Genomic DNA, 25,436 nt, shown 5'->3' with positions numbered 1-25,436 from the left:
CCTTTTACCATGTAGTTTTTACGATAAAAGTAGTAAGTTGTTTATGCATCATCATTTCTACAATATTGAGTTGATGTTCATTTTTCCTGGGATGTTCGAAGAAAGTGGTTGCGCTATGATTTATTCATACATTTTTTGAACAGAACATTTTAGTAAAAGCAAGTCACTGGTTTTGCAAATATTACTTGTTTTTCGGTTTTTCTGAGACCTCAACGTCACCTCCCAGGTGATTCTGGAGGGGAGCACACACAGAATGTGGACAAGGAGTTCACAGACCAAGAGGAGTCTGACAGGGAAATCAAGTCAGACTCAAGAGGACCAGGTGCAGGAGATCACCATATCGAGGAATCTGATGAAGAAGAAAAGCCCGATGCTGATGATGATCACAAAGAGAAGCCTGAAGCTGACGATGAAGAAGAGAAGGATGAACTTGTTGAAGATGTTGAGAGTTTTGACCAACATGCTGATAATGCAAGAGAAAAAACTGATGAAGACGGGGAAGCTGACGAGTCAAGTTCAAGAGAGAACATTGGCGATGATGACTCCGATTCTGGAAAGAATGAAGGGACAAGATTCAAACAACAAAGTAGTCCTGGGGAGGAGGAGAAAGGCGAGGTTGATGAACTTTCTGACGACGAGCCTCTTGTAAGTCATATCTAATCAGTAACTAGCCTTATAATTAACAAATTAAATTCGTTAAGCTTATATCACAAATTTTCCATCAATTGCAGAGCAAGTGGAAGCATCGAGCAGGAAAACGAGGCTTGAGGTGAACCACGTTCAGAGTTGCTCGGTCACCTAGTATAGTTGTGGAATAATTTTGAATGGCCTATGGCTATGAACAGGATTCCAAGTAAGCTGCTGAACAGGATCATAGGTGCCAAGTGGGTGCCAGTTTAGGTAAGCGAAAAAATGTGACAAATAGAATATACTGACCCAGTTGCTTCGTAGCAGCTACATGTAGAATGTAACATAGCAGTCACAGATTCTTATGTTTTAGGGAACCAAAATATTAAGGATTAATAGTTTTTGCTTTAGGGGATAGGTGATTAGGTCTTCTGCATATATTCGTATGATGCTTTTTTTTCTTTTTTTTCTTCAGTGCCTTTTGATGACCTTTCTGATTTATATGTTAAAAAGTGCCACATGTATAGTATGAATATACATGTTACTATAGATAATGTATTCATGGTTGAATTGTCAGTACAAGAATGATTCATTTGCTTTTGATCTTTTTTCTCGTTTGCTTTTTTGTTTTCAGTTCCTTCATTGTCAAAGGGGAAAACAGACTAAACAATTGCTTGGATTTTTGTAGTTCTTTTCCTTTTGTTGAATTGCCTGTATATTAATGTCTATTCTAGTTTCCAACCGTCTAATGCGTTTTTCTTCCATCATTGTTTAATTTGCTCTCAATTTACTAAGTGTCTTAACAAGTCTTCAAACTTCCGATCTTGTATTCATCTGTTCTTAGATTTAATCTTTAATTATCTAATAAATTATTATTTTATTTGACATTTTTTAGTAAAAATTTAGAGATGTTTGCAAAAAAAAATAGCAAAAATATTTTTGATAATAGTGTCTATTTCACTGTATTTTCTAAATTGCAAAAATAACACATTTAAAAGTAAATAATCATTTTCTAAATTATAAAATTAACAAATTTAAAAGTAAATAATCATTCGACCCTGAAAAATAAGTAATATAGAAACCAATGGAAGAGGAGCTCTATGAAAAAAAAGTGATGGTGCAATTAATTTCTCAAAAAAATTATATACATATTAGTCATAAAAAAGATCTTATTAAATAACTTCAATTTATTAAATAAAGTCTGTCATATATTAAATTAAAAGTTTTAAAGGGATATTTTAAAAGTAAAATGTTTGAAAGGATGTTTTAAAAGTAAAATGAACTACTTATAAAATATAGTAAAATAAATTAAAATATTTATAAAATTTATCAATAATATATATGGATAGACATTGAAATAGAAGGTTAAAACACCCTTTTTAAATGATCGAATTTATGTTTGGTTTAGATTTTTAAGAGAGATTATAAATATATAAAAGTGATTTTTTTTAGTTATTGTGTGTGGTTCTAAATTCATCAAAAAAATACTAAAAAGGTCAATTCTTACAAAAAAAAAAAATAATAATAAATAACCGACAAAATATTTACGTCGTTAATAAAATAAAAAAACCAAGCTGGCCAATTTTATCTTGTTGTTTTTTTCTTTTCATCCTCTTTTTCTCCCCTTCTACAAATTTTTAAAAAGATATTTATGTTTATCATTCATTTTAAACTTCTTTCTTTTGCAATTTTTCTTTTCCTTTCCATCTGTCTTTTTCTCTTTTTCTGCAACCTTTTTTATATATTTTTTTAAACTATTGTGCACTTTTTTTATTCTTTTTCAAATTGTTATTTGGTTGAATTTAAAAGATCAAATCTAAATGATGGTGTACCAAATATATAAACGATCGTATACAAAAAAAATCTTGAAAAGAATCGTTAAGATTTGACCACCCAGATTTAAACCATTGTGTACCATTTTTTTTATAAAAAAATCGTTTATATTTGATCGTGTAAAAAATTCAAATAATGGTATACCAAAAAATCATTTAGATTTGGCTACCCAAATTTATACGATTATGTACCAAAAATTTTGAAAAAAACTGTTTAGATTTGTCTCCCCAATTTTAAATGATCGTGCATAAAAAATATTGAAAAAAATTGTTTAGATTTAGATACCCAAATTTAAACGATCATGTTCCAAGAATACCCAAATGTAAATGATCGTGTATTAAATTTTGATAAAAATTGTTTAGAGCCTAATCTAATGATTGTGTAGAAAAAATATTCAAATCTAAACAATAGTTTACCAAATACATTAGGCGAGTTAGGTGCCAATTAAGCATATGATATTTTTGGTATTTTTGATTGAGCTTGTAAATATTTGGTTGCTTTGTTATATTTTTTAAAACACCCTTACTCAAAACGTATTCTATTCATAACATTTATTTTATAATAATTATAATAAATATCTAAAATTTGAATAGTGAGAGAAAAATGATAAGCTTTAGACATTATCAAAAGAAAATTAGTGATACTTGAAAGACCAATTTATAGAGATTTTTTGAAAAGTGATTTTAAGTATGTAAAAAATAGGTTTAAAGACGGTCTTCATTCAAATAGTTAAAATCAGTTGTAAAGAGAGTCTTCGTTCAAATTGATTACTTTGACCACGTTTGGCAACTATTTGTTTGTTTGTGAAAGTGAAAGTTAGATCTTTCTCTTCAATATTCTTTAACGATGCTTCCTATATTTCTTAAGAAAATGTCAAATTACTAGTCAATTTAGAAAATGAAAACAATTTTATTTTAGTTTTCAAAAGTGAATTTGGGTTTTGAGAAGGGTAACAATATAAGAAATATTGGGGTGGAACAAAGGTTTATAGGCCTCATTTTCAAAATATAAAAATTATAATTAAAATATTTGTGAAATAAACTCTAATTGAATTTAGGGTCTCTTTGGATTGGTTAGAGAAAAATGTTTGAGAAATTGCCAAAAAAAAGGCTAAGAATGGAGAAATGAATTAATTTTAGTATTGATTTTGAAAACCAAATTGGAAGTGAAATATCACATTTTAGAGGAAAAAATAACAAAAAAAAAAGAGTTTTATTAAAACACATCACATCCCGTGAGACGTTCACCGGAGAAGAGGATGAATGACACCGAACTAACAGTGGAAAAGTTCATAACCTTTTCACATAGGAGAAGAATGGTGAATGGTTTTTTTTTTTTTCTTTACGTGTTGTTTTACGTTGAAGAGAAGGTAAAATTAAATAATTGTACTTACGTCCCATAGGGTGTGGTGTGTTTTAATAGAACTTTTTTTTGTTATTTTTTCCTCTAAAATGTGTTGTGTTATATATATACACATAAATATCTATATCTTTTTTCTAAATCTTAATTGTCTAAACTATACATGATTTTTAATTGTTTCAAGTTAATTTAGGGTTGTTTCAAAAAATGTGAGCAAGTTATTTGTTATTTTTTTTCTTCTCGCAAACATTTCGCACGTTCTTAAGTTCAAATGTTTAATCTCAAATGAATTATATACTTGTTCTTAGGGTGCTTTTAACTACTGTTTTTTGTATCTCACAATCTCGTAAACATCTTACATCTACCAAACTTTAAATGCTCAAGGTTAAATTAGTCATATACTTATATAGGGTGCGACTATGCATGTTTTATTTCGTTTTTAGCTACTGTCTTTTATTCTCCCAAAATAAGGCATACATCTTTTATGTGATATGTCAAATTCTAACTTCAAATCAATTTTTGCAGGAACTAAAAAGTTTAAGATGGTTTAAGGATGTCACATGTTCAGATTTTAGTGCATTACGATGGTACATGGGATGAGGGACGAAGAAAATACGAAGGAGGCGTGTTAAAAGACATTGTTGTCAGTAAATAAATAACACATAAAGATTTACAGGCAGAATTATATGACTTTGCAAAAGTTGACCCTACAAAAGTTCGACATGACGATAAGATGCATATATGAGATAAAAGTGAAAAATGAAGCTCTTTCATTTGAGTTCAACAATAATCGTGATTTGAAGTTTTATATTCTTAGTGAAAATCTATTGGAGGCCCCCCTATACGTCTTATTTGAACTTAGAAGCAATCAAAGCAACTCATTTGTGAACACTTTCTTCTACAAAGTTACTTGCAATATCTTAACTTTTTTAGCTCAAAATCTTAGACAAAAACTCCACGAGATGTGTTCTGTAGCTCTCTTGGAATCAAGACTGTTCAGGCTTCTCTAAAAAATAACCCTTCTATTTATTTTAGCTCAAACTTCACTTTCCTCTGCTCTAATTAAATTAGCAGCCTCAATCTAAAAATATACTCAAATTACGAACATTTGGGAGTAACTTCAGCCAAAATGCTAGGATAAAAAGGAAGAAATCCTAATTTGAAGTTACTTATTTAATCTTAACCTTTGCGTGGAAATTCCTTTAACACCTCTGGCTTGTCGAAATTTAAATCTTTGCATGACTATACATTTGGAATCCAACTTCACCGAACACTTAAATTACAATACTCTCGGTTGGAATAGGTTCGAGACCACTCTGAGCTTACTAATAAACCATTTTGGTCTCCATTCTCAGTCGGCACAACCTTGAGTTTGCTCTGAGATCCTTCCAATTTTCTCTTTTACCTTCAAGCTCGATTAGACTCATCCTCGAGATGGCTCGAGATCTTCTTAGTCTTGCTTCTCTTCATCCAATCTAAGGCTGAACTTGACTTCGAGATTGCCTGAGACTCCCTAGATTTCTTTCTTTCTTTCAAATCTTGGTCAGACAATCTAGGCTGAAATGGTTGCAAACCGACACTAAATACCATTAATATCGATTTTAAACCGATATCAAAGGCCAAATTTCTTGTAGTGCAAGCACCAAGATTTACCCCGAGATTTACACTTTTTAAGCATTTTTTCCTTCTTTTAGATCTAATTAAGCACCAAGATTGTCCTGCGATGAACTCTCTATCTTCAATCTTGTTTGGAATTCCGTATGACTGTCTGTGATTCAACTCTAAAATTCTTCAGACCTACATTTCGTTCTGCCACAATCTTAAGATTTACTCGAGACTACCTTGGGATTTATTTTTTATGCATTTACTTGGGCATTTAATGACACATCTTGAACAAACTTCCAATCTTAACTCTTTCAAAGTCCTACCTGTCAAGCCTTTAAAGAAATTCAAACCTTCTAAATTTTCCAATCTTAACTCTTTCATAGCCCTACCTCTCAAGCCCCTTCAAAGAAACTCAAACTTTCCTTCGGTCTGAGGTTTATACATTAAGTACAATTAGGAAGTTTTCTAGAATTTTTCTAGCACCAAAACGCCTACATCCTTCCTCGCATTGCCTAACTTCAATGCTTAACTCCTCAAAAAAACACTTTTTTAATGGGATTTTAATTAAATTTAGGAGTAGGAAGATTTGAACCTAGGACCACTTGTCCATGGTTAAATACATGTGTCAATTAAACTAAGCTCATGTTGGCAAAAACATTTTTTTTTTTTCAAAACTCATTTCTTTGAAAAGTCATATTCCCAATTGACCCTTCCATTTCAGGCACGAGTCTTACAAAAATTAACTGGTTAAACCCCTTTAGACCGAGCGAATCAACATTTGTTAACTAATGGGTCATTCCACTAAAGTCACGTAGTTGCACTCCCCTCATTGTGATATATTTGTATCCATCTGATATAACCATGATTAGTAAGTTAATTCTTCACAGGTTGTTCGTAATCTCGGTAAGGTTAAAATATTGTTTTACCCTCGAGACTACATCTTGTTTTTTAAGTCCCACCAATCCACTATTAAACAATTGGTTTAAGGTCCAAACTATAAATTGAATCCCTCTCAGGCCAATGAGAGGATGGGACCACTTGTTCAAGACTTGGATTCAGTCTTTTAGATAACAACCTATCTATTAACCTTAAAGCGGGTAGGAGTGAATTTTGTCTTGCACCTTATGTGCCAGCTATCCACCCGGTGTTACTCCTAAAATGAGAGGCTTATTGTGATGAAAATACGAGTATGGAAGCGGAAGGGAATCATAACAAAATCTCTCAAATTGCAACTTTTTTTTTTTTTTATAGATTTTCAAAATGACGATATTTAGCATTGAAGGAAATTGAATTAGAAAATCTTGATGAAAACAAATTTGTAGATCAAACCTAGGTCTAAAACATTGAAGAAAACAAAATTGTAAAACTAAGACTGAAAGTGATCTTTTTTTTATGTCGTGGAGAAAATGTGACGAGATACTAGAAAAAAATGGAAATCAAGAAAATAAGAGAACATATTGCAATAACATAAAGATATACAAGAACACACAAGTAAGACAAATCAATAACTTTACAAGTAAGACAAATCAATTCTCACTTGAATGCTCCAAATTCTTATTTTAAATGTGGAATTTACAACCCTATTTATACTAATTAATTTATTAAATAAAAGGTCACAACATTTAATTTTATGTCATTTCAACTATTATAATAAAACCAACATGAGCTCAGAACACACGTATATACGTGTAGACGAGGTCTTGGGTTCAAATCTTCCCACCCACATTTATTACAATACCTTTCCAAAAGAAAAAAAAAAAAAACTACTCTAACAAATAGAACCACATTAAATAAATACATAATTTCTTAATAAACATTTAATTTTATGACATTTGAGTTGTCCAAATAACTTTTCAACTTTCAAGCATATTACATCTCTTCAACTTCTTTATTTGATTCAATTATGATTTCTTGGTTCATATCATTCTCCTCTTCTTCAAAAAGATTTGTCCTCAAATCTAAAGGATCTCTTTCGAATGTAGCTTCTGGTAGTCATCTTCTTTGCACTTGAATTCATAGACAACAAAGTTCAACATGAAATCTCTCAAATCACAACATTTAACTTTTACAAATTTTCAAAATGACAACATTTAACATTGAAGAAAATTTAACTAGAAGACCTTAAAGAAAACAAAGTTGCAGAGCAAACAGATTTAAAACATTGAAGCAGATGAGATTGTAAAATTAGGACTGAAAGTGATACTTGTTTTTTTTTTTTTTTTTTTTTTTGAGATTTTATATAGTCGACGGAATGTGATGAGAACACTTGAAAAAATGGAAATCAAGAAAATAAGAGAATAAATATTGCAATAATGGAAAAATATACCCGATCTAGAGCCAAAAGCTCTGATACCAAATGATGTGAAACCCCTGGGCATTGGACCTAAGAACTAGTTAAACAACAAGATTCAAAGAACACAATCCTAACAGCCCCAAAATCAATTTTATTTCAATCCCTAGGATAGGCTAGATTGAAGTTACCTGGGTGATCTTAGAAACCAAAGATTAGATGAAGTTAAAAACTCCCATGAACGCTCGATCTTTAAAGCACTCTACAAGTAAGACAGATCAGTTCTCACTTGAATGCTCCAAATATTCATACATTCTATCACAAGAACACACGAGAAGAAAATTCTACATTCTAGAATTTTCAGATTAAATTCATTCAAATTCTTATTTTAAATGTGAAAATTACAACCTTATTTATACTAATTAAAATATTAAATGAAAGGTAACAACATTTAATTTTATGCCCTTTCAACTACTATGAAAAATAAAACCGCATAACATTAAATAAATACATAATTCCTTAATAAACATTTAATTTTATGACTTTTGAGTTGCTCAAACAACTCTTTAACTTCCAAGCATCGCATATTTTCAACTTCTTTATTTGATTCAATTCTGATTCTTGGATTGTATCATTCTTAGTATCAGAGCATATGTTACATCTTTGTGACCTACTCTAGGATTGATTCTATCTTTCTTTCTTGCAAATTTTTAACTCTAGTTTTTAATTTCATCATAATTCTTTCTATGTTTCTACCATTCCTTAGATCAATTAGATCAATTGCATGATCATGTGTTTGCACCTTCCTATCATTAATTGTTGAAAAATTTCAAACTTTTAAACTTCATTTTTATCTTTCATTTTCTTTCTCCTTGCAAATGACAGAATTTCACTTTGTTCCCTTCAACAAACATTTAGATTTGTCACTTATCTTCAACTTCTAAGAAGGGTAGTTCATCAAATTCATTGCCTAAAACCTTCTATGAAAATCAATTTATGTATTTAGTTTCATCCGAAAATTGTGTTTTTCCTTATTTGTTTGAACATTTCATTTTTTGTTCTTTTCGTGGTTGCCTTCATAAATCTTGTCTTGCTTATATTGAATAGCTGCCTTTCCAAATAGCCTAGCTTTTGTGTGCAAATGAGTGTTCCCAAACGAACAAATAGTGAGTTGAGTGTGTATGATGCTTTTTAGTTAGAGAGAATGTTTTGTCAAGAAAAAAATTATCGTGTTGCCTACAACTATGATGATCAATTTTTGAAGACTTTACGAGGTGAATTGGTAGACATACAACAATCCATATACATGCCTTAGGAAGAAGTTTCAAAAGTCATCGGTGCTAAATCTTTTCGAAAAATTTTGGTTGAATTAAATCAATTAGTTGAATACTTATGTACATTGACTCCACAGTTCAGGGCAAAACATGATTAGCTGTTTTTATATTTCTAAGAGCAATATTGATACATGATTGAGATTGAGACTAAGATTAAAATGATATTATGTGCACAGAGAAGATTATTTCGTTGTCGATATTGAGTATACTCCATAACACTGATGTGGTCGTAAGTGTCGGGTGTGCCCCACTATGACAAGGATGATGAGAGTATTGGGTGTGTCCTACTACATCATTGAGTTAAGAGAAGATTATTTGTCGATGTTGAGAATACTCCATGACAATAATGCTGTCGTGAGTGTTGGACGTGCCCCACTACGACAAGGATGATGAGAGTATTGGGCATGCCCTACTACATCGTAGACTTAAGAATAGGTTATTTAGTTGTCGATGTTGAGTATACTCTATGACAACGATGCAGTCGTGAGTGTCTGGCGTGTCCCACTAGGACAAGGATGATGTGAGTACTGGGGGTGCCTTACTACATCGTAGAGTTAAGAAAAAGTTATTTCGTTATCGATGTTGAGTATACTCCATGACAATGATGAGGTCGTGAGTGTCAGACGTGTCCCACTAAGACAAAGACGATGAGAGTACTGGGCATGTCCCACTACATTGTAGAGTTAAAGTTAGAAAGAAAGACATTGGGGATATCGGGCATGCTCTACCACAACATAGTAAAGTCAAACTAGTTTCTTCTAAGCTATGAGTTGCTTTGCTAGAAATATTCGCCTAGAAAAGTACTTCATAAGATTATATTATATATGTTGCCTATTTGTTTCAGTAAGCATGTTTGTTTAAAAGTTGTCACTCACGACGCTTCATAACTTATCCTTTCAATGTTTAATTCCTTTATAGAGATCGTGGTTCTGACGCCTGTTAAAGCATTCGCCTGTAGGCTTTTAAATTGTTCAATGCTAAATTGTAACTAAACTAATAGAAGACTTGATTGTTGTTGTGTGTAATAGACTAGTATAAGAGTTTTGTTTTGAATTATGAAAATAGTATTGTCTAATTGAGACTCTGAACTTATTTCGTCTATATAAGATTGTTGAACGGGTTGTCCAAATATTTGGTAAACCTGAAGTTGTTTAGTAAAAAGATTTAAATGATTGTTTCCAAATTAGACTTTTATTTTTGCATCTTGTGTCTAAGTTTATTGATTAGAGATAACTAAGAGTTACAGGTTAAGTAGCATTGATAGGCATTGTTAGAAGAAGAACAATGTTGGTCGGCCTCACGCCACATCTCGGGCTTAGTAAGGAGGTGCTTCGGGATGCAGTGTGACATAGATAGACATTTACAAAGATAAAACAAAGATAGACAAATATAGACAAAAATATACACATATATACAAAGATAAAGCACTATACAGATAGACATTGACATTCTATTTTGTTATTTACCTTCACTTTTTTTTTTTCATTCTTCATTTGTTTTTCTTCCATCCTTCTTTTAGATTTAATTGCTTTGTTAGTTGATGTTGTTTTCTTTTTGCTCACCATCTATTTAAGAAAATTAGGGTTAAGTTACATCGAATAAGAGTGATTATTAAATTAAATGAAATGAAGATATATCCAAACCTTTTTGTACCGAAGATAGATCAATATAGATGAAATAAGATGAAAATAAATGGAGATAGATTTGGTTGTGGAACCGAAATATTAAGCAACGAACGAAATATCAGTAAAGAACTTACGTGGAAGAACAAGATGAAGAAAAATTTTAGAAGTTTGGTTGAAGAAGGTAGGTGGAAGTGAACGATTGAAGAAGATGTATGACAAAAATGATGTGAAGAAGACAAAGCAGTGTGACGAAGAGAAAAATTCTAAAGAAAAGGATTCACCTTTTTATATCGCATTAAATTGGATGGTATTATGTCGGGCATGGTTTCTATTGTGCTTTTCAAAACAATCGTTTATCCTTACATAAAACGATCGTGCATACATATCTAACTATTGTTTAGAATATATTTGAAGCTTTATCACCTTCGTTTAAAGTTTATTATCCAAACATTTAAATTTGAAGTTTTTTTTTTCCATCGTCTAAACTGAACTACACGATCGTGTATAATCTAAAAATTGATTATGTAGGTAGCTTTCTTGCCATTGTTTAGAGTTTAATATCCGATCGTTTAAATTTGAAGCAATTTTCCTCATCTCTTAAAATGATATACACAATCTTGTATCATTATTATTTAGAACAATATTAAGCAAGCATGTGGCCGATCAATCGTATGTTGATTGATATTTTTGGTATTTCAGATTATGGGTCAACGTGAGTTTTTTTTTCTTTTTCAAAATTGTTTTATATAATATAAATATTGTTGCGTTTAGTTATAATTTTGAAAAACCCTAAAGAAAATGCACAATTGATTTACTTTAAATTTGTTGAAAATGCAAATTTAACTAAATTCAAAATTTAAAATTTCGGCCATATCAACAAATTGGTTACCATGTTGCAAACTCCCTATTTAATAAGAAAAACGTGTTAGGTGGGTATAAAAATTTATTTCTCCTTGAAATTTAATTAAATTTTGGAAATAGACATAAAACAAAAATAGCTTTTTTGAGGTATTTTTTAAAAATAGCAAAATAAATTAAAATATTTATAAATTATAATAAAATTTTAGATTCTATTAATGATAGAATTGATATCAATATGAATGAGTATCTGTGGGAGAATTTGGTATGGGTTGAAAATATAGAGTAAAATCTACTATTTTTAGAAATTTGAGTTTGGGTATGTGGTTTGACGAAATTGAGAGAGAGAGAGGACTTGGAGTTGGGTGGGTCCTACTTGTTGTGTTTGACCACTCGCCAGCATTTCCCTTTCTCTTTCGGTGTTCGGTCCCTCTTCTTTATAATCAAACGACGGTATTTCTCATCTGTATTTAAAATCATGTAAGAACGACTCACGATTCACAGCACAATTTTCATATATTATATATTTTTAATTGTTATTTCTTTTTACTATTTACAACTAAAATCGAGTGAAGAACGAAAATCGAAGTTTTTGTTTTTTGTTTTTTTTTTTTTTTCAATTTTGGTGGGTGGTATATAGCATTCTGATTTTCCCCCTGGATTTTTTCCCACCGAAGAACAACTAACAAATGGGGATCGGTTCTGAGGAGGCGATCCGGCAGCTCCGAGCTTTGGTGGATCAGGGTTAGCTTCTACTTTTTCTTTCTTCTCGAACTCTTCAGCTTTTGCTATTTTTGAGCTCCTCTTTGATTTTTCCTTCTCTTCCTCTCTCATTCACCCCCTTTTTCTCTTTGCTATTTTGTTTAATCACAGTTGATGAGCGATTGAAATGCACTTTTCAGGTTTGCATTCTCTTTATCCTCTGTTTTTGGGTCCGATCTGTATGTTTTCTACCATTTTCAACTTCCAACTGCTTCATTGTTGCTTTTGTTCTTATTCTTTTTTAGTTTTGTTTTTCTTGTTCTTGAAGTGGGTTTCTGGGTTTTGCCCATAATTCCATGTTTTTGAAGATGGGGAAGGTTAAATCTTCTTTTCTGGACTCTCTTTGTTGACCCCAAGTTACAATCGTCACTGGTTGGGATTTATTGTTTTGAGGGATTAGTGAGTTAAAACTTGGAAAATATTTGGATGGTTCTGGTAAAATGGAATACAATAAGCTAATTTACCGATATGTAAGATGTTTGAAGCTACATGGTGAGGAGGAGACCTGTCGGCTGGTTCTATTCAGCAATTTGCTGACCTTGTTGACATTTGATTCGGGATTGTTTTGGCTACTAATGGAATTCATTGATCTCTTTCCAATTGATTCTGAGTAGATTAAAGCTAAGTTTTGGAGTGCAACAATATTTGAGGGTGAGAATTTGAATCTCTGATCTCTTGGTCAAATGTCTATTCCTAAACTAGTTGAGCTTTGCTTAGTTGGTGAGTGGCTTAATGCAGCTAGAAATGAATTTGCTTCGTGGAACTAATATAAGTTATTCATGTGAAAGAAAGGGAAATTGGGGTTTGGGTGTATTATTGGATCGAACTCAGACTGCTAACGATTCTGATGAACTTATCCAGTTTTCGATGGATTTAATATGTGATTAGCTTTTTCTTCCTCTCTCATATTTTTTTATTTCTCAGGATGAATAGTGTGTGAACTTATCCAGTTTTCGATGGATTTAATATGTGATTAGCTTTTTCTTCCTCTCTCATATTTTTTTATTTCTCAGGATGAATAGTGTGTGCTTATTTAGCTATTTTTATTCACTACCAACAGCTCTTGATGATCTCTCTGTATGGTTGCAGAATGTTCATCAAGGCTATCTAACCGAAACTTTGGAGCGATTTCTCAAGGCGCGGGAATGGAATGTTAGCAAAGCCCACAAAATGGTTAGACACGATATACTAATATTCTTAAAGTACTGATCCATATGTTGTGCTCATCTTGATGTATCCTGTCTGATGTTGCAGTTGGTAGATTGTTTAAACTGGCGAGTAGACAATGCAATCGACATGATGCTAACAGTAAGTATTTATTCTGCTTAATCCCCGAGCTTTCTGCATGCTCAATTGTCCCCTGAGTTCTTTCTGTACCATCCATTGCTCTTCCTATACAGAAACCTATACTTCCTGTCGATGTTTACAGAGCGGTTCGTGATTCTCAGCTCATAGGACTTTCGGGTTATTCAAGAGAGGTATGTGTACTATATATCCTTCAAGTGGTTGCAATTAGGCTTTGGTTCTCGAAACTCACTTTGTGTTGCATTCCTTCAAGACCTTGCCAAGAGTAAGAGGTGCATTATCAATTTTTTAAAAGTAGTGAAAACAACCATAAACGACTTTGAAGGAAACTTAATACAATCTAGCATTTTTTGTTCTTGCTATTTCCATCTTATTTTCTTTTCCTTATCGAAACCCGTTTTCTTTCTTCTAGGGCCTACCAGTCTTTGCCATTGGTGTGGGGCTGAGCACATTTGACAAAGCATCTGTGAGTACTGTTGTAGAAAATGCGTAGTTTTGGGCTGATAAATGATCATCACAGAGTTGTCATATTTAGGTTTTTATTCCTCTTTTGTTTCTGTTACAGGTTAATTATTATGTGCAGTCCCACATTCAAATCAATGAATATCGGGATCGCATAATCTTGGTAAGTTATAGGGATATGGACCTATGTTTCTTATCTATATTTCCTTTGTCAATTTGTTGATCTTTAAATTCTTTGTAGCCTTCTGCATCGAAAAAGTATGGGCAACCTATTACGACTTGCGTGAAGGTATTAGACATGACTGGTTTAAAACTATCAGCGCTGAGCCAAATCAAGGTAAAAACATTTTGGCCTCTAACATTTGAGTTTAATTTCTTCTGCAAAACAATGATTCAGAGCTTAACATAACTTTTCTTTACAACCCGATCCAATTTTTATTTTCTTTTTTTCTTTTTTGTGGAACTTGAGATTTCTTCCATATTCAGCTCTACTTGTACTTGTGTTTTGCAGTTATTGACAATCATATCAACCATTGACGACTTGAACTATCCAGAGAAGACAAATACGTATTTCATAGTAAATGTCCCTTACATATTTTCATCTTGTTGGAAGGTAAGTGTAGATGTGTGTATATGTATATTTATAGTCCCAAATATTCTACTTGAAAGTTTTTAACTGAACTTCTCTGAATGGTTAACTTAAAGATATTTCTATATTCTGTTAAAAACGGAAGGTATCTCATGTTTGCCTTTAACTTGTATACCTTGCAGGTAGTTAAGCCTCTGTTGCAGGAAAGGACTAGGAAAAAAATACAAGTTTTATCAGGTAGTGGAAGAGATGAACTGCTCAAGGTAAGCTTATTTTGATTATTTGTTCTGAAACATTGTAAAAAAATTATTTGTTCTGAAATTATTAGGCTTGTATAACTCGAATCCAAACTTGATCAGTGATGAAAATTAAACATCCTCTTCAAAACCAATGTAGAAAATCTCTAAAATTTAACTAAGAAATAACATAAAATTCAACCAACAAAATACCTAAAATTTAATTGCCAAGTGGAGCTAACCACGAAATCGAACAACTAAAAAAAGTACACTAAGGCAACTCCAAAACTCAAATTGTAAATGCAAACGTAAAATGGTGTCCTTGCCACGGAGACCACAGATCTCCTAAATAGCAGTAATTCAAACCAAGAGAGTATTAATTTTTATTATATTTTGCGTTTAACAATAAGAAGGAAAGATTGAATTATTAACTTTTGGAAGAATAGTAATAGGTACATCACCAAGCAATTTACATCGTTCCCAAGATTTAAACTTTAAGTTATTTGATTTACCCATGTACATAGATTAAATTGGAACACTTGTAAATGATTGTAAATAGTTTGAAACTACAGTAGTAATCTAAAGCTAGCAAACCAAGCTACAAATGCTACTCAGTTGTAACTTGTCAAAATACTGGTCTGATGTAAGATGGATTTAATTTCTATGAAAATGAACTAAGTTCGAATTATATACCACTTGTGTGATTCGATGCCTTTGATTTATTCTTGTTTGATAACAAGGTTGGTTTTTATGCTTCATGTAGATAATGGACTATTCATCTCTACCACACTTCTGCAAAAGAGAAGGCTCGGGATCATCACGCCATTCATCTGATGGTGCTGAAAATTGCTATTCTTTAGACCATTCCTTTCATCAACAACTCTACAACCATATCAAGGAACAAGCAGTTCAGGAATCTTCAAGACCGATCAAACAGGGATCTGTTCATGTGAGTCTACCTGAACCAGGGGCAGAAGGAACTGAAATTGCCAGAACCATTGAGTTAGAGTTGCACAAGTATGGGAACGCAAACGGGAAGTCAAACGGATTATCCAACTCCCTAGGCAGCCTGAAAATTTGAAGACTGAGGTAATAGAAGAGATGATGATGCCTTCTTCAGTTTGAATCAACAGAAGCTGACTCTTCATTACTTCATGATATTGAAGGCTGCTGAGCTGAAAGCTCATATTGGAAGCCCTGCCAATGGTATTACACAAAATGGCTAATGTACTACTACTCATTTTTGCAGTTGGCATTAGTTCCCAAGAAATCCACATATATGAAAATATATTGTATGTAATTTCACTTATAGGCTGGCTAAGCAGTCAAGTTCCTTCCTAGTTAGATAAGGCATGCAATGAATGTACTTGTCCTGTAGTCACTGTTCTTTAGTTTTCTTGCTGCACAAGCCATTTCATATATACTGAAATGCTGTTGTTGTCTACTAAATTTCTAGATATCTAATAATGTAATAAATATTTTCTTAATATAATAGCTTGCGTTATTTACATCTTTTTCAATGGAGTATTTAAAAAAAAAAAAATCAGATAAGATATTTTACTGTAATTGTCCCCCATTATGTTATTGGGTATAAATTCAGTTGTTTGCAACTTGAGTATAACATGAAGAAGCTTCATTTTTGTTTGATGGGTTCTCTTTCTTTCAGCCCACCCCTTTTAGCATCGAGAATATAATTTGCTTGAATTTGCACCTGCTGTGTTCTTTCATTTTACAGCCATTGATTGATGTCTGAATGTACATAATTGCTCAAGTTTATCGAGTGATAAAAGTTGAGGTTTAATGCTTAAATCTATGCCACCCATTTTGATGATGGCAAAATCTGACTGGCTTCCATGCTGAAGAAGAACCCAACGTTTTAGATCATCCAACAAGATGCTCTGATTATCAGGTTTAGCTTTAGATTCTGAAGCAACTTTGACCCTCTTAGTTTTCTAATCCTACTTTTTTAGTACTTGTGGTTTTCAAAGCTAAAAGTAAATATGTCCAGAAGTAACTTGAGGTGCCACCTTCTCTTCCTCCTGGCGCCATCGCCGGAGTTCACCTTCCACTACCATTTTTGCTGTCTCTGCCATCTCTGCACCCTTTAATGCCATCTCTGTTGCTATCTTGATCTCCTCTATTGCTTTTAAGTTTGCCTCTAGCTTTTTCAATACTTCGCTTTGCCTAGCACTGATTACCTCGACCTCGGCAGTGCTGATTGCCTCCTCCTTCTCTGCTAACATTTTGGATTCTCTGACCTTTCTGCTCAGTGATTCGAACTCGTCCACGGTCAACTTGATTTGCGATGTAGGCTCCAAACTTTCACCTGAATCATCTTTATGTTTTCCAGACATGCTCTTCATTTCCTCAAGGGCTTTCTTCTCTGCTTCTTTTGCTTCTTCTGCCTCTTTCTGTAGAATCTGCAGTTTGATCACCGATTCCTCTGTGAAACATCTACTAGCTTCAGCATCTCGCTTAAGCTCGGCTGTTTCTTGCTTCATCTGTTTAGCTTCTTGCCTTGAAGTTTCAGTTTCAACTTGAAGTTGTTGGAGCTTCAAACTCTGCTCTCTTTTAGCATCTAACAATTTTTCTTCTTCATCAAGTTTTTTATGTAGTTCCTCTCTCTCACTCTTCACATTCTCCACCTCTTGTCTTAATGAATTAACTAAGCTACGTAGGAAGCTTTCTTCTTCAGAAATTTTCTGCAGAGTCCTCGTGGCTTCGTTGAGTTCAATAGTCAGAGCTCTCACAGTACTCATTTCAGAAGCATGGACCTCCTTCATCTTCTCTTGCAAGACCTCGATCTCCGCAGTTGTTTCTTTAAGCTTTTCTTCAAGAGAAATAGTCAGCTCAGGATCAATTTCTTTTTGGAGAATCATCAAATTCTTCTCAGCTTCTTCCCGGGCAGTCTTGTACTCATTGAAACGTGCTCCTTTCTCTGCCAGAATCTTAACCTGGTCTTGTTGTGCTTCCATGGAAACGTGTTTAAGTTGTTCAATTGACTGATGCATTGCAGCAATTTGCTTCGACAGTTCAACCAATCGATCGCTGTTGAGATTTGCCGATCGTTGTGCCTCAGCAGCAAGCTGGAACGCAGCCAATTTTGCCTCTAATGCCGCATCAAAATCTTGTCGGATCTTTGTCAACTCTTGCTTGGAAGCATCGAGTTCAGCGACAATGATTGTGTACTCAGTTCTCGCATAATCAAGCTCCTGTTTCCAAGCGCAGTTGCTCCCTCGGCCAGTCTCCTTTTGTGATTTGGCAACCTCAAGCTTCTTGGCTTGGACCTTGACAGCCTCAGCGGCATCCATAGCAGATTTCATAGATTGGTTAACAGAGCAGAGCTCGGCCGTGAGATCTTCCTGTGTTTGCTTAGCCTTTTCGAGCTCAGAAAGCGCTCTAGATTTGGTGGATTCAGAACTTTGGAGCTGTTGCTTGATCTTGCTAAGCTCTTTCTGAGCCAACAAAAGTTGTGTTTCTTTTTCCAACACATTCTGTTTGGAGGATGAGAAAAAATCTCTTAATTTTCCATTCCATACAAATTGATACCTGGTCTGTATTTCTTTGTACAAGGAACATGAAACTTAAAATAAAATAGTTATGCAACCAAATTTAGAAAAAGAAAAGGTAAGAGATACCTCAGAAGAAAGTTGTTTGGTCTTTTTAATGGTGCCTTTATCTTTATAAGAAACAGCAACTTCTCCGAATAGACTAACAGCAGCTTTCACAGATTGAAATGGTGCTCTTGTGTCTATCTCTCCCACCTCCGCCTTTGGCGACCCTTTTTGTTGATCTTTTATACGAACGTTTGCCATTCTTCTATATATGTATTTATATCGACCCTTCCTTGAGATCTGTTCACTTATAAAATCGTTCCACCAAACCTATCCAATCAAAGTAATGATGAGGAATATTTACATTACAAATTCAACTTCTATATAGACTATGAAAATAATTCGTGATAGATAAGTAAAAACCTCACCAATATTTATAGTGATCTTCTTTTGTCCGTTCCCCAATTCATTTCTTGATCGCTTTACTTTTTGATGCACACACTCATGAGCTTTCAATACGTGGTTTAGATTCTCAATGCAAAGCAAATGTAGATAACACTAATCTCAACATGAAACTCATTATAAATAATTAGCAATCAACAAAAACAACTCCTTAACAACTTTGGTGAAAACCCCCATGGGGAGGCAAATGCTCCCTAAATTTATCCTTCTTGTTGAATTCTCAAGAAGTTTAAAATAACAATATATCTATTTATAGGTTAAGACTCTCAAATTCCCAAGAACTCTCTATTACCGCAAGTTCATCTATGGCGTTAACATGATGCACTCACCAAACAAAATATTTTGTGGATTAAAATGTTTCTTCAGTTGTCAATAATTAACTAAACAAATTAATTTGTGGTTAATAGTCATCATCTTCTAATCTAAAAATGGAATAAAACAAGACTGAATAATTATTTCAATTTGATCAACGTTCAACTAACACATTCAAAGTTAATATAAAATTTTAGATAGTTTTAAACAACTTTAACCCTAATGTCTATATACATCACTCCAAGAAATTAAATTCTTGAAACCTTTAACCACGACACGTGAACCTTGTCATGAAATATATAATTTATATAGTATTAGAAAGAAGAAGAACAAAATCAAATACATAAAGGATTTGAAAAAAAATGGAAATCTAGTGCAATACATATGAAGTTAAAAACCTGAAAAAAAAAACGTTGGATAAATATATCAACAAAATAAAATAATTAAGACGTTGAAAGGTGTGTTTGTAAGTTTAATTAGTTTTTAAAATATAAAAAACTAAAACCAAATGGTTAACAAACCCGACATAAATAAGGATATTTAGAATTTTCATAAAAAAGAGTTACGGCAACAATATATAAAAATTAAGGAACAAATTATGGAGGGATAGGTGGGTGTGACATACCCACTAACATCTTCTTATTGAAAATGGGCAGAAATTTGAAGTTTACCATGAAGAGACAATTAAATGAATGTTTATGATTCTTAGTACTATAAAAGTGCAAGTTTCCTTAGCTTAATTCAAGATCATTATTAGTGAATTAATGTGTTTAAATATGTTATTTTTTTTAGAGGTAGAATCGAGCGTTACGAACGTAACAAATCAAAGCTGTCAAAATTAAGTTGAGGTGCTCAGTTGATGCTAGATAGAGTTGCGCTTTGTTCGACGCTCTAAAACAGAATCATTATCAAATGAACACAGTTTTGGGCGCTTGGGGCTGCGGAAGCATGACTAGACCACAACTGTGTGGCCTTCCGACGTGCAACAATACTCCAACTATTATAAATGCATTTTGTCATGATTTCAGGGTCATTTGAAGTTTGGACGCCTCCACCTGCTCTCTATGTATAGTCTTCCTCACTGCCTTAATTTCTTGTATTTTAATTTATTTCAACGTTCTAAGAATTTTAGACCGATCTTGTGGCTAAGGTGAGTTCTCTAACGTATGAACACACATCAAATTAGAAACACTACTTCAAAAATTCTCTCAAGAAAAGTTCCCCAGCATAAACACCAACACCGTGTCTGTCTTTGAGTGATCTTTATTTTTGCAAGCTGATTTCTGTGCAAAGTCAATTATATACGAGAGGTTGTTTTATCCTAGGGACGACGGGACACCTATTCTGTTAGCACATTATTTAGCAGAGCTGCAAAACATCTTAAAGAGAGCGTGTTTCGCGACTCAGTCATACGTTTATATTGTTTTTGTGTTGCAGTTGTCATTCGTGGTTGCTGTTTACTACTGTTCATTGTACTTGCTGTTGTCACTGTTACTGTTGTTGTTCTTCACAGTTGTAACTTTCAAGGTACATAGAAGAAAAATAGTAGAAATAATGACAAAATTATTTCAAAAAAGTTTACGAAACATTAATTAATTGAGACCATAAACTTATATTTCAAGTGATCATACTTAATAAATTACAAACTTACGGACTAACTAGCCGTCCATCTTTAAAAACCCTTTTTGTTCTTCTTTAATAAATGGAATCAAGACCCGATTCCTAGAAACTCGTAAAAAGAAATTATAAAAATATGAGAAAAAGGATGAGTTATTAAAGTTGCTTAAATTATAAGGTTCTTCTTTTTTTAAAAAATAAAAATATATATATTTTGGGTTCTTTTTGTTAGTTGGTAATTGGTTAATGAGTTAGATGTGATAGAAACGGATGGGAAGGTGTGTGGGGGCAATTTGACGTTGAAGGTTGGAGCACATGTATATGAGATTGATGTATCAATTTCATACAAATATTAATCAATCAAATTATTTGTATTTTTTAGGTTTAAGTACTTGTATGATTCACACGTTTCTGATCTAAGGTTCGTTCTAATTTTAAAATGTATAGGGTGTAGGATTCAAAGTTTATAGTTTGTGTGTTTAAAATTTTTATTTTAATATTTGTATTTTTAAATTTAATTCATTACCCTCTTTCAAACGTAAAAATGAAAAAAAAGACTATTATAATCCCTAAAAATGAAGTACAATTGAAAATGAATACCATTCTAAAAAGTTTAAGTTAATCAAAATGATCTAAAGTTAAAAGTGTAGGAGCAAAATAAAATTTAAATATATTATTTAATTTATACTATGTCATGTTTAACCATCTTAAACTGACATGATTTCTTAACCCAAAAGAAAAAAGAATGAGTTTATAAGTTGATGGTTACTTTCTTAGAATATGACTATTCTAAGGTTTAAAATACTAACCCGTGGTTAAGACTCACATCTTAGTAAAAGAAGATGTAAATCCATGTCTTAAGTTGGGGTAGTGGGGTTTGTTCAATATCACCAAAGAAAAAGTTGAAAATAGAATGTTGAAAATTTTCAAACTTGAAACCATGCCTATATATAATTAATGTTTGATATATACTAATTTAAACAGGAAGGTGTGTATAATTTAGTGGTTAATTAATTTTATAATTAGAAACCCAAAGTCCAAAAAAGAAGTGAAGAAATCACAAATCCCTATTCCCAATCGAAATCCCATCTATACATAACGACAATTATAATGATGGTTACGTGTTTGGATATCTCTTTCCTCTAACTACCATCGCCTTCTCTGAATCAGATGCCATTTGGGTCTAATTCATTGCGCCTTTTTCTTTTTCTCTTCTCTTCTGTACAGCCGACATTTTCCCCAACACAGCAACTCAGACTCATCCATGGCGGACGATGGCAAGGTCATTATTCTTCTCATGGACGAACTCATTTCACATAATTCTCATGCAACCCTTTTCATTTTCTGTTCTGATCGACATACACTTCTTTTTTGAGTTTTATATCCTCTGTTTTTTTAAACTATTATTTTTGCAGAAAGTTGTGGTCATGATGCTTAAAGTGGACTTGCAGTGTGATCGTTGCTACAAGAAAGTCAAGAAAGTTCTCTGCAAATTCCCACGTGAGTTCTTTTCTATTTCTCTTTTAATTTTCTTTCTCAAAATGGATTATTTTTAAAATTTATTTTCTTCTTTTCAACAACAGAAATTCGAGACCAGATTTATGATGAAAAGCAAAACCTTGTGATTATCAAGGTGGTTTGTTGCAATCCTGAGAAGCTTAGAGATAAAATTTGTTGTAAGGGATGTGGGGTTATTAAAAGCATTGAAATCAAAGAGCCTGAACCTCCCAAGCCTCCTCCGCCCAAGCCCGCCGATCCTCCACCACCCAAAAAAGTCGATCCTCCCCCTTCCAAAAAACCTGATCCACCCCCACCTCAAAAGGTTGATCCTCCGCCTCCCAAAAAAGCCGATCCCCCACCCCCCAAAAAGGCCGACACACCACCACCCAGTAAAGCCGCCGACCCTCCTCCGCCCCAAAAGGCAGCCGATCCACCTCCGCCCAAAAAGGCGGACCCACCTCCGCCCAAAAAGGCGGACCCTCCTCCGCCCAAAAAGGTTGACCCACCACCCCCGAAAGCGAACCCTCCGCCTCCAAAGAAGGTGGATCCTCCGCCGGTAGTCGTCCCACAGCCCACCCCGGTTCCCATACCGGTGCCGGTTCAACCGGAGCCGTACCCGGTCAATATGTGCGTGCCGGTTCCGGGTTATCCGCCCGGTTACCCTATTGGGGTGTGCTGTAGGCAGTGCCATGAAGGGAGGGGTGGGGGCCCATGTTATAGTGGGTTTGGTGGGCCAGGCCCATGTTGCGATGGGTGTGCTTCTGGAAGGCCTATTTACGATAGTTACGGTGGAGGGAGGCCCTGTTACGTTAGCCACTGTGAGTATCTTAATGAAGAAAATGCAAGTGGGTGTATTGTTATGTAAGACACGTGTCACTTTGTGAATGGTGTTCATTATATGATAATAATAATCTTTAAGTTCTTGCACACACACTTATATGTGTCAAAATATAAAAGTTTGGATGTGTAATCCCATGTAATTTTTTTTAATAATGTAATCAGATCGGATTATTCAAAATTATAGATTGTGATCAACTTCTGACCAGATTAATTGTTGCTTTGTGTTACCATAACTTCATTTTTGACGTTTATATGAATTCAACTTCTTCTACCATCTCCTTGATAACAAAATTATATTAGCTTCAAGAGTATTTCTTTTTACTTATGTTAATGTATATTTGCATTTATTTTAATAGTCTTTTTTTATAAACTAAAAAAGATAGAATCTCCTGACCCATAGATACTCTTAATTAAACTAAAAAAAAAGAGCATAAGAAAAAGAAAGTTTAGAATTTGTAAGAGTGAAAGAATTAACTATTGAGAATTCATAAAAAAGAAAGAAAACTAATTCAAACAATTCAAACAATCCAATCAATATAGTTTGAAAAATGATTAAAGTTAATTTAAGTTAGGTTGCATTTGTTTTCAATGCTTAATTTGTTTAATGGGTCCAGTAATTAAGTTGGGCTCAACTAATTAATGAATTTAACTCTAATATAAATTTAATTTAATTACTTCCACTTGAAGCATATATTTGTATTGTTTACATATTGTTTTGAAGGTTAAAACAGAAAATGATAAAAAGTTTGGATGGGTGTTTAATGGAAAGTCAAGTATTTTATGAACGCACTTATAAAGCTAGCTAGTTGTTGAGAGATTATGAATGATTGAAGGTTTATTTATATGATGTTTATTTATGCTCGAATATCAACATCAACTCTCTTGCAAACCTTGCTTGTGAAAATTGGAAGACAAATGATTAGATAAGAGAGTTGATAGGAAGATATATTTGTAGAGAGTAAAGTCAAAATAATATTATTGATGGAATATATATACGTAGTTTGGTTTATCTTAAAGAAGTATTAGTTTTTGTGAGTTGATGATCGTACCACACTTTGTAAAGGCAAAGTGTTAGGCTCCCAAAAGGCAACCCACAAAAATGGTATTGTGTAGATCTACTTGTTTTAGTATCAACTACTCTATGAAAAAATGATTACTAAATTAAACTTTTTTCTTTTTAAAGAATAAATATATTAAAACAAAGTTCAACCAAAATTGAGATCTTCCAGTGAAGTATAGAATACCGTTGTTGTAATAGTCGAATTAAAAGAACTATCGTCTTTCAATACATCATGATTAAAACATATTAGTTTGAAAGTCTAACCATGAAAAACATGAACAACTTTGTTGCAAGAAAGAAGAACCATCACATTTATGCAACGATTAATTTCTTCTACTATAAATATTATTAAATAGATGGTTTGGAAGGTGAGTATCAAAATGTTACTTTCTCCGAACCTTATTTACACTGTCATGTATCTTGAAGATTCTAACCTTAACGTTCATGTAATATTCTAATTTGTGCTTGCCAAATTATCTATAAATAATAGTATTTGGTGAGTTGTGTAAGACTCATGTAAGTGAAATTTTGAAAGAGATTGAAGAGAGTGGATGATTTTGGAAGAAATATTTCTATTTTCATAATTTTTTTTATATTATACTCTATTTATTTTAATATTATATTTTTTTTATATTCATGTTACCACATTATCTTTACAAACTTCTTTGATTTATCCAACTGAAGGTAGGTACTAAAGGTAAGTCGATTTTTTTTTCTATTCATTCCAAGACAAAATTGAATGTTACTGCTTATATGAGATGGTATGCGTCTGACTGTTGGACGTATACACTATTTTGGAAGATGTTCATATAAGATTGTCCATATAAGATTGTCCATATATAGATCATCCTAATAAATTTAGAAAAATAATTGATGGAGTTGTAAAGTTTTGTATAAATAATTAATGTTGGAAAAATGTAAAGTTTTGTCAAAGTTATTGAAAGAGCGATTCATCGATAAGATTTAGGGTTTATTTAGCTTAATGATTATCTATATGTATACATGAACAACATAGAGAATTTATAAGAAAATATCCAAATTATAGTTTTTAAAAAAATCACAAACGTTTTTTTTACATTTTCTAGATGTTAGCAACACCTATATCACACCCCCTCCTAAACTACCCACTCTTAGCCCTAAGAGATATCGTTCCTTTCTAATTATACCTACTTTCCCTTAACTTGAAACTTGAACTTAACCTCTATA

The 25,436-nt window shown here is 32.9% G+C and overlaps 4 protein-coding genes across 7 annotated transcripts in view; 3 read left to right on the top strand and 1 right to left on the bottom strand.

Moving 5' to 3' along the window:
• Positions 1–1,234, top strand: part of LOC101214549 (sister chromatid cohesion protein PDS5 homolog A) — a 34,822-nt gene extending 33,588 nt beyond the window's left edge. For both annotated transcript variants that reach the window (XM_011656465.2, XM_011656467.2), the window contains exons 32-33: positions 227–645; positions 732–1,234. In XM_011656465.2, coding sequence (XP_011654767.2) covers positions 227–645; positions 732–773 — 461 coding nt within the window. In that variant the 3' untranslated portion in view covers positions 774–1,234. The remainder of the gene's footprint in view (positions 1–226; positions 646–731) is intronic.
• Positions 1,235–11,992: 10,758 nt separating this feature from the next.
• LOC101214309 (phosphatidylinositol/phosphatidylcholine transfer protein SFH1) lies at positions 11,993–16,399 on the top strand. 3 transcript variants are annotated; one of them, XM_031890140.1, is made up of 12 exons: positions 11,993–12,011; positions 12,209–12,275; positions 12,405–12,433; positions 13,383–13,466; positions 13,548–13,601; positions 13,694–13,771; positions 14,011–14,064; positions 14,164–14,223; positions 14,302–14,397; positions 14,572–14,673; positions 14,832–14,912; positions 15,649–16,399. In XM_031890140.1, the coding sequence occupies exons 2-12, from the start codon at positions 12,221–12,223 to the stop codon at positions 15,964–15,966; spliced, it is 1,011 nt and encodes a 336-aa protein (XP_031746000.1). In that variant the 5' UTR covers positions 11,993–12,011; positions 12,209–12,220; the 3' UTR covers positions 15,967–16,399. The 3 variants fall into 3 exon arrangements, with proteins under 3 accessions (XP_031746000.1, XP_011654745.1, XP_031746001.1); XM_031890141.1 differs by lacking the exon at positions 11,993–12,011 and adding an exon at positions 12,769–12,944 and having other exon boundaries at positions 12,021–12,275; XM_011656443.2 differs by lacking the exon at positions 11,993–12,011 and having other exon boundaries at positions 12,018–12,275.
• Positions 16,400–16,438: 39 nt separating this feature from the next.
• LOC101214066 (WEB family protein At1g12150) lies at positions 16,439–19,106 on the bottom strand. The gene is made up of 3 exons (XM_004139551.3): positions 18,868–19,106; positions 18,524–18,769; positions 16,439–18,379 (listed from the first exon to the last, which is right to left on the bottom strand). The coding sequence occupies exons 2-3, from the start codon at positions 18,698–18,700 to the stop codon at positions 16,874–16,876; spliced, it is 1,683 nt and encodes a 560-aa protein (XP_004139599.1). The 5' UTR covers positions 18,701–18,769; positions 18,868–19,106; the 3' UTR covers positions 16,439–16,873.
• A 2,802-nt stretch (positions 19,107–21,908) lies between these two features.
• LOC101212464 (circumsporozoite protein) lies at positions 21,909–23,381 on the top strand. Its single transcript, XM_004139465.3, has 3 exons — positions 21,909–22,112; positions 22,246–22,330; positions 22,414–23,381. Exons 1-3 carry the CDS (start codon positions 22,095–22,097, stop codon positions 23,193–23,195), a joined length of 885 nt encoding a protein of 294 aa, XP_004139513.2. The 5' UTR covers positions 21,909–22,094; the 3' UTR covers positions 23,196–23,381.
• The last annotated feature ends 2,055 nt before the right edge of the window (positions 23,382–25,436 follow it).

This window comes from Cucumis sativus, chromosome 1, assembly GCF_000004075.3.
Source record: "Cucumis sativus cultivar 9930 chromosome 1, Cucumber_9930_V3, whole genome shotgun sequence".
Lineage (NCBI taxonomy): Eukaryota > Viridiplantae > Streptophyta > Magnoliopsida > Cucurbitales > Cucurbitaceae > Cucumis > Cucumis sativus.
The sequence above is the reverse complement of the archived record's forward strand: the minus strand, read 5'-3'. Positions and strand labels throughout refer to the sequence as shown.

Bases quoted from the DNA above. Each gene is read 5' to 3' on its own strand.
- LOC101214066 (XM_004139551.3), bottom strand. From the start codon at position 18,700: ATGGCAAACGTTCGTATAAAAGATCAACAAAAAGGGTCGCCAAAGGCG. The intron at 18,380-18,523 runs GTATCTCTTACC...TCCTCCAAACAG, and splicing joins CCAAACAACTTTCTTCTGAG to AATGTGTTGGAAAAAGAAAC.
- LOC101212464 (XM_004139465.3), top strand. The intron at 22,331-22,413 runs GTGAGTTCTTTT...TTTCAACAACAG, and splicing joins AGTTCTCTGCAAATTCCCAC to AAATTCGAGACCAGATTTAT.
- LOC101214309 (XM_031890140.1), top strand. From the start codon at position 12,221: ATGGGGATCGGTTCTGAGGAGGCGATCCGGCAGCTCCGAGCTTTGGTG. The intron at 12,434-13,382 runs GTTTGCATTCTC...GTATGGTTGCAG, and splicing joins GATTGAAATGCACTTTTCAG to AATGTTCATCAAGGCTATCT. The intron at 13,467-13,547 runs GTTAGACACGAT...CTGATGTTGCAG, and splicing joins TTAGCAAAGCCCACAAAATG to TTGGTAGATTGTTTAAACTG.